This window comes from Coregonus lavaretus (assembly GCF_964263955.1).
Source record: "Coregonus lavaretus genome assembly, contig: HAP1_SCAFFOLD_4205, whole genome shotgun sequence".
Classification (NCBI taxonomy): domain Eukaryota; kingdom Metazoa; phylum Chordata; class Actinopteri; order Salmoniformes; family Salmonidae; genus Coregonus; species Coregonus lavaretus.
In genome coordinates, this window is record NW_028157945.1 from 38,777 (window position 1) to 47,500 (window position 8,724).

Below are 8,724 nucleotides of genomic sequence, written 5' to 3' on the forward strand. Positions count from 1 at the left end.
CAGTCAGTGGTAGTGTTGTTATAACCATTACCAGTCAGTGGTAGTGTTGTTATGACCATTACCAGTCAGTGGTAGTGTTGTTATGACCATTACCAGTCAGTGGTAGTGTTGTTATAACCATTACCAGTCAGTGGTAGTGTTGTTATGACCATTACCAGTCAGTGGTAGTGTTGTTTTGACCATTACCAGTCAGTGGTAGTGTTGTTTTGACCATTACCAGTCAGTGGTAGTGTTGTTATAACCATTACCAGTCAGTGGTAGTGTTGTTATGACCATTACCAGTCAGTGGTAGTGTTGTTTTGACCATTACCAGTCAGTGGTAGTGGTGTTATGACCATTACCAGTCAGTGGTAGTGTTGTTATGACCATTACCAGTCAGTGGTAGTGTTGTTTTGACCATTACCAGTCAGTGGTAGTGTTGTTTTGACCATTACCAGTCAGTGGTAGTGTTGTTATGACCATTACCAGTCAGTGGTAGTGTTGTTATGACCATTACCAGTCAGTGGTAGCCTGCAGTCTAAATATAGCTATCTGACCATTTAGTACCACTACACCAGCAACAGCACTGGCAACACCTGTTGTTGTGGTTTAGACCACTCATGAGATTATGTTGTGTAGCCAGTGAAGGGAGAGAAGAAGAGTTGTATTGTGTAGCCAGTGAAGGGAGAGAAGAAGAGTTGTATTGTGTAGCCAGTGAAGGGAGAGAAGAAGAGTTGTATTGTGTAGCCAGTGAAGGGAGAGAAGAAGAGTTGTATTGTGTAGCCAGTGAAGGGAGAGAAGAAGAGTTGTATTGTGTAGCCAGTGAAGGGAGAGAAGAAGAGTTGTATTGTGTAGCCAGTGAAGGGAGAGAAGAAGAGTTGTATTGTGGACTACTAAAGTTGTGGTAGAACTGGCTGTGTGTGTGTGTGTGTTAACTTGTGTGTGGCTGTGTGTGTGTGTGTGTGTGTTAATGTGTGTGTGTGTGTTAATGTGTGTGTGTGTTAACGTGTGTGTGTGTGTGTGTGTGTGTTAACGTGTGTATGTGTTAATGTGTGTATGTGTTAATGTGTGTGTGTGTTAATGTGTGTGTGTGTTAATGTATGTGTGTGTTAATGTATGTGTGTGTCTGTGTGTGTTTTTGTAGTAGCGTGTGTGCTTGTGCCTGTGTGTGTGTGTGTGTGTGTGTGTGTGTGTGTGTGTGTGTGTGTGTGTGTGTGTGTGTGTGTGTGTGTCCAGGTGAGGATGACGATGTCGGACTCCTCGTCCTGCTGTTCCTGGTTCAGCAGACTGAGATGTCCCCGACCACACGGCTTTCTAGCACACGTTATTACCAAAGGTACCATGTGTGTGTGTGTGATCAAATCGTTAATGATTAAGACATTCAGTTTGATATAAATTGCTGACTAGTGCGGTATGCTAGCTAACAATATTAAGCTGAAAAGTTGATCTAGTGTGTGTGTGTGTGTGTGTGTGTGTGTGTGTGTGTTAACCCTTTGTGTGTCTCCCTCCCTCTACCTAGTGTGTCTAGGAGCGTTGTTGTTCGGGGTTGTCTGGTCCATCACTGAGAAGGAGTGTTATCCAGGGGGGAATCTGTTCGGCATCATCATCTTGTTTCTCTGTGCTGTGTGTGGAGGCAAACTGGTCGGACTGATCCAACTCCCCACACTCCCCCCCTTCCCTCCTTTACTTGGTAGGTTCCAGTATTGGTTAGTTGTCTCTCTGTCTGATGGGGTGACTTATTGGTGTGGATCTGAACAGCAGTAGACTTTATGTCTGGCGGTTTTGTAGTGATGGATGGTGTGTGTGTTTGTGTGTGTGTGTGTGTGTGTGTGTGTGTGTGTGTGTGTGTGTGTGTGTGTGTGTGTGTGTGTGTGTGTGTGTGTGTGTGTGTGTGTGTGTGTGTGTGTGTGTGTGTGTGTGTGTGTGTGTGTGTGTGTGTGTGTGTGTATACAGGTATGTTGCTGGCGGGTCTGGTGCTGCGTAACGTCCCGTATGTAACGGAGGCGGTCCACATTGAGCAGGCCTGGTCAGCAGCTCTAAGGAACATCGCTCTGGCCATCATACTGACCCGTGCTGGACTGGGCCTCGACCCTTCGGTACAGGAGAGAGAGAGAGAGGGAGAGAGAGAGAGAGAGAGAGAGAGAGAGAGAGAGAGAGAGAGAGAGAGAGAGAGAGAGAGAGAGAGAGAGAGAGAGAGAGAGAGAGAGAGAGAGAGAGAGAGAGAGAGAGAGAGAGAGAGAGAGAGAGAGAGAGATTTCTCTATGGAGTTGCATAGCTAAAGGTGTGTGTGTGTTTTCTCTATGGAGTTGCATAGCTAAAGGTGAGTGTGTGTTTTCTCTATGGAGTTGCATAGCTAAAGGTGTGTGTGTGTTTTCTCTATGGAGTTGCATAGCTAAAGGTGCGTGTGTGTTTTCTCTATGGAGTTGCATAGCTAAAGGTGGGTGTGTGTGTTTTCTCTATGGAGTTGCATAGCTAAAGGTGAGTGTGTGTGTTTTCTCTATGGAGTTGCATAGCTAAAGGTGAGTGTGTGTTTTCTCTATGGAGTTGCATAGCTAAAGGTGTGTGTGTGTGTTTTCTCTATGGAGTTGCATAGCTAAAGGTGTGTGTGTGTTTTCTCTATGGAGTTGCATAGCTAAAGGTGTGTGTGTGTTCTCACCAGGCTCTCCGCAGGCTCAAGGCGGTGTGTGTGCGTCTGGCAGTAGGACCGTGTACAGTGGAGGCCTCGACAGTCGCTGTGATGTCTCACTTCCTGATGGGCCTGCCCTGGGTCTGGGGATTCATACTGGGGTAAACACACACACACATTAACACACGTTATTCCACTGAGCTGAAGCCTAATTTGTCTCTACTCAATTCAATTCAGTTCAATTCAACTTAAGGGCTTTATTGGCATGGGAAACATATGTTAACATTGCCAAAGCAAGTGAAGTAGATAGTAAACAAAAGTGAAATAAACAATAAAAATGAACAGTAAACATTACACTCAGAAGTTCCAAATGAATAAAGACATTTCAAATGTCATATTATGTCTATATGCAGTGTTGTAACGATGTGCAAATAGTTACATTTCAAAAGGGAAAATAAATAAACATAAATATGGGTTGTATTTACAATTGTGTTTGTTCTTCACTGGTTGCCCTTTTCTTGTGGCAACAGGTCACAAATCTTGCTGCTGTGATGGCACACTGTGGTATTTCACCCAGTAGATAGGGGAGTTTATCAAAATTGGGTTTGTTTTTTAATTCTTTGTGGATCGCTGTAATCTGAGGGAAATATGTGTCTCTAATATGGTCATACATTTGGCAGGAGGTTAGGAAGTGCAGCTCAGTTTCCACCTCATTTTGTGGGCAGTGTGCACATAGCCTGTCTTCTCTTGAGAGCCAGGTCTGCCTACGGCGGCGTTTCTCAATAGCAAGGCTATGCTCACTGAGTCTGTACATAGTCAAAGCTTTCCTTAAGTTTGGGTCAGTCACAGTGGTCAGGTATTCTGCCACTGTGTACTCTCTGTTTAGGGCCAAATAGCATTCTAGTTTGCTCTGTTTATTGGTTTATTCTTTCCAATGTGTCAAGTAATTCTCTTTTTGTTTTCTCATGATTTGGTTGGGTCTAATTGTGTTGCTGTCCTGGGGCTCTGTGGGGTCAGTTTGTGAACAGAGCCCCAGGACCAGCTTGCTTAGGAGACTCTTCTCCAGGTTCATCTCTCTGTAGGTGATGGCTTTGTTATGGAAGGTTTGGGAATCGCTTCCTTTTAGGTGGTTGTAGAATTGAACGGCTCTTTTCTGGATTTTGATCATTAGCGGGTATAGGGACAAATTCTGCTCTGCATGCATTATTTGGTGTTTTACATTGTACACAGAGGATATTTTTGCAGAATTCTGCATGCAGAGTCTCAATTTGGTGTTTGTCACATTTTGTGAATTCTTGGTTGGTGAGCGGACCCCAGACCTCAAAACCATAAAGGGCAATGGGTCCTATAACTGATTCAAGTTTTTTATTTATTTTTTATTTCACCTTTATTTAACCATGTGTAGTAAGTTATGGAGATAAGGCAATAAATAGGCCATAGTGCAAAATAATTACAATTATAATTTAGTATTAACACTGGAGTGATAGATGTGCAGAAGATGATGTGCAAATAGAGATACTGGGGTGCAAATGAGCAAAATAAATAACAATATGGGGATGAGGTAGTTGGATGGGCTAATTACAGATGGGCTGTGTACAGGTGCAGTGATCGGTAAGCTGCTCTGACAACTGATGCTTAAAGTTAGTGAGGGAGATAAGTGTCTCCAGCTTCAGAGATTTTTGCAGTTCGTTCCAGTCATTGGCAGCAGAGAAGTAGAAGGAATGGCGGCCAAAGGAGGTGTTTGCTTTGGGGATGACCAGTGAGATACAGTGGGGAGAACAAGTATTTGATACACTGCCGATTTTGCAGGTTTTCCTACTTACAAAGCATGTAGAGGTCTGTAATTTTTATCATAGGTACACTTCAACTGTGAGAGACGGAATCTAAAACAAAAATCCAGAAAATCACATTGTATGATTTTTAAGTAATTAATTTGCATTTTATTGCTTATTTATTTATTAGTGCTCTAGGGCAACGGTGTCTAGATGAAATTTGTATTTGTGGTCCTGGCAACTGGACCTTTTTTGGAGCACCATTATTTTTGTCTTACTGAGATTTACTGTCAGGGCCCAGGTCTGACAGAATCTGTGCAGAAGATCTAAGTGCTGCTGTAGGCCCTCCTTGGTTGGGGACAGAAGCACCAGATCATCAGCAAACAGTAGACATTTGACTTCAGATTCTAGTAGGGTGAGGCCGGTTGCTGCAGACTGTTCTAGTGCCCTCGCCAATTCGTTGATATATACAGTGGGGGAAAAAAGTATTTAGTCAGCCACCAATTGTGCAAGTTCTCTCACTTAAAAAGATGAGAGAGGCCTGTAATTTTCATCATAGGTACACGTCAACTATGACAGACAAAATAAAAAGAAAAAGAAAAGAAAATCACATTGTAGGTTTTTTAATGGATTTATTTGCAAATTATGGTGGAAAATCTGTATTTGGTCAATAACAAAAGTTTCTCAAAACTTTGTTATATACCCTTTGTTGGCAATGACACAGGTCAAACGTTTTCTGTAAGTCTTCACAAGGTTTTCACACACTATTGCTGGTATTTTGGCCCATTCCTCCATGCAGATCTCCTCTAGAGCAGTGATGTTTTGGGGCTGTAACTGGGCAACACGGACTTTCAACTCCCTCCAAAGATTTTCTATGGGGTTGAGATCTGGAGACTGGCTAGGCCACTCCAGGACCTTGAAATGCTTCTTACGAAGCCACTCCTTCGTTGCCCGGGCGGTGTGTTTGGGATCATTATCATGCTGAAAGACCCAGCCATGTTTCATCTTCAATGCCCTTGCTGATGGAAGGAGGTTTTCACTCAAAATCTCACGATACATGGCCCCATTCATTCTTTCCTTTACACGGATCAGTCGTCCTGGTCCCTTTGCAGAAAAACAGCCTCAAAGCATGATGTTTCCACCCCCATGCTTCACAGTAGGTATGGTGTTCTTTGGATGCAACTCAGCATTCTTTGTCCTCCAAACACAACGAGTTGAGTTTTTACCAAAAAGTTTTATCTGACCATATGACATTCTCCCAATCCTCTTCTGGATCATCCAAATGCACTCTAGCAAACTTCAGACGGGCCTGGACATGTACTGGCTTAAGCAGGGGGACACGTCTGCACTGCAGGATTTGAGTCCCTGGCGGCGTAGTGTGTTACTGATGGTAGGCTTAGTTACTTTGGTCCCAGCTCTCTGCAGGTCATTCACTAGGTCCCACCTTGTGGTTCTGGGATTTTTGCTCACCGTTCTTGTGATCATTTTGACCCCACGGGGTGAGATCTTGCGTGGAGCCCCAGATCGAGGGAGTTTATCAGTGGTCTTGTATGTCTTCCATTTCCTAATAATTGCTCCCACAGTTGATTTCTTCAAACCAAGCTGCTTACCTATTGCAGATTCAGTCTTCCCAGCCTGGTGCAGGTCTACAATTTTGTTTCTGGTGTCCTTTGACAGCTCTTTGGTCTTGGCCATAGTGGAGTTTGGAGTGTGACTGTTTGAGGTTGTGGACAGGTGTCTTTTATACTGATAACAAGTTCAAACAGGTGCCATTAATACAGGTAACGAGTGAAGGACAGAGGAGCCTCTTAAAGAAGAAGTTACAGGTCTGTGAGAGCCAGAAATCTTGCTTGTTTGTAGGTGACCAAATACTTATTTTCCACCATAATTTGCAAATAAATTAATTAAAAATCCTACAATGTGATTTCCTGGAGAAAAAAAATCTCAATTTGTCTGTCATAGTTGACGTGTACCTATGATGAAAATTACAGGCCTCTCTCATCTTTTTAAGTGGGAGAACTTGCACAATTGGTGGCTGACTAAATACTTTTTTCCCCCACTGTATATATATAGGTATGTTCATCAACTGTAAATGTGAGTTTCTATTGGATATATAGGATATAAATGTGAGTTTCTATTGGATATATATATATATATATATATATATATATATATATATATATATATATATATATATATATATATATATAGGTATGTTCATCAACTGTAAATGTGAGTTTCTATTGGATATATATACAGTGGGAAGAACAAGAATTTGATACACTGCCGATTTTGCAGCTTTTCCTACTTACAAAGCATGTAGAGGTCTGTAATTTTTATCATAGGTACACTTCAACTGTGAGAGACGGAATCTAAAACCAAAAATCCAGAAAATCACATTGTATGATTTTTAAGTAATTAATTTGCATTTTACTGCAAAATCGGCAGTGTATCAAATACTTGTTCTCCCCACTGTATATAGGCATGTTCATCCCCGTTTTGTTCCGTTTAAGATACTTTTCTAAACAGAATCGACGGAATGAATACAACCCCATTCACGTGTAAACACAGTTCACTTTTATAACCTTACTTAAGTACTCTTCCTCCTCTCATCTGTTCCCTTCGTCGCTTGTGGACGTCAATGCCCAACACATCAGCTGTATGTGACCAGGCGAAAAAACCTTGCCAAGCCAAACCATGTCATAACCGCTACACACAGCCTACATCATTGTCACCATATTAGCTAAAGTAACGTCATAGTCAACATAGCTAATAGAACTAACGCATTAGGAAACCTGCTACAATCATGCAGTAACGTTAGCGTGTACAGTCAGTAAGCAGTTTAGCACTCACGCCGGCAGGCCCCGGTGGCAATAAATTAGTAAAACCAAAGGCTTACCTTGACTTGGAAGAGTTCCAGTGTTGTGTTGGATAGTCATAGCCAGCTAGCTAACACAGCATCCCTCTGTTTGAGCAGGGTGTTTGAGTAGGCTAAACTAGCTAGCTGCATTTGCTAACTAAGTAAGTGAAACTGAAAGTGAAATGTTTTACGAAATCTCTCTCTCTCTCTCTCTCTCTCTCTCTCTCTCTCTCTCTCTCTCTCTCTCTCTCTCTTTTTTCTCTCTCTCTCTCGCTTCTCCTTCATTTTGGAAGAAAGTAATTTGTTCAAAACTGTTCAACTATTGTCTTTCTCTCTCTTTGAGTCAACTACTCACCACATTTTATACACTGCACTCCACTTTGAAAAGAAGGTTGACGATATCCACCCTCATTCACTCAGCCTATTGAGTCCACTGGTCCCACTCACACAGAACTACCCTATGCCGTATGCCGTGACCTCTTTCTCCCCTCTCTCTCCAGATGACATCTTGCGACTAGTGAGGTCTGGCCGCCCGACAACCTGCCCGCTAGACCCCATCCCCTCCTCCCTTCTCCAGACCATCTCTGGAGACCTTCTCCCATTCCTCACTTCCCTCATCAACTCATCCCTGCCCACTAGACCCCATCCCCTCCTCCCTTCTCCAGACCATCTCTGGAGACCTTCTCCCATTCCTCACTTCCATCATCAACTCATCCCTGCCCACTAGACCCCATCCCCTCCTCCCTTCTCCAGACCATCTCTGGAGACCTTCTCCCATTCCTCACTTCCATCATCAACTCATCCCTGCCCACTAGACCCCATCCCCTCCTCCCTTCTCCAGACCATCTCTGGAGACCTTCTCCCATTCCTCACTTCCCTCATCAAACTCATCCCTGCCCACTAGACCCCATCCCCTCCTCCCTTCCTCCAGACCATCTCTGGAGACCTTCTCCCATTCCTCACTTCCTCATCAACTCATCCCTGACCACTGGCTCCATCCCCCTCTGACTTCAAAATGGCCCGAGTTGCTCCCCTCCTCAAGAAACCAACACTCGACTCATCTTATGTCAAAAACTACAGACCAGTATCCCTTCTTTTCTTTCCAAAACACTGAGTGTGCAATCTCTGAATAACTCTCTCGTTATCTTTCTCAGAACGAACTTCTTGACCCCTAACCAGTCAGTCTTCAAGATGGGTCACTCGACTGAGACCGCTCTTCTCTGTGTCGCAGAGGCTCTCTGCCAAAGCTGACTCTCTCTCCTCTGTTCTCATCCTCCTAGATCTATCCACTCCCCTCGACACCGTGAACCATCAGATCCTCCTCTCCACCCTCTCAGGGCTGGGCGTCTCAGGCTATGCACACTCAGGCCGCTTCCTACCAGGTGACGTGGAGAGGATCTGTGTCTGCACCACGTACTCTCACTACTAGTTTCCCCCAGGGCTCGGTTCTAGGCCCTCTCCTATTCTCTCTATACACCAAGTCACTC

General features: G+C 43.8%; 1 protein-coding gene across 1 annotated transcript in view; it reads left to right on the top strand.

Annotated features, from left to right (window-relative positions):
• Window positions 1–1,227: 1,227 nt before the first annotated feature.
• The window catches only part of LOC311124623 (sodium/hydrogen exchanger 9B2-like), a gene marked incomplete at both ends in the record, with an annotated part of 9,540 nt that continues 2,043 nt past the window's right edge, over window positions 1,228–8,724 (top strand). Inside the window, 4 exons of the mRNA XM_084198736.1 lie at window positions 1,228–1,315; window positions 1,499–1,669; window positions 1,933–2,075; window positions 2,639–2,766. Coding sequence (XP_084054862.1) covers window positions 1,228–1,315; window positions 1,499–1,669; window positions 1,933–2,075; window positions 2,639–2,766 — 530 coding nt within the window. The remainder of the gene's footprint in view (window positions 1,316–1,498; window positions 1,670–1,932; window positions 2,076–2,638; window positions 2,767–8,724) is intronic.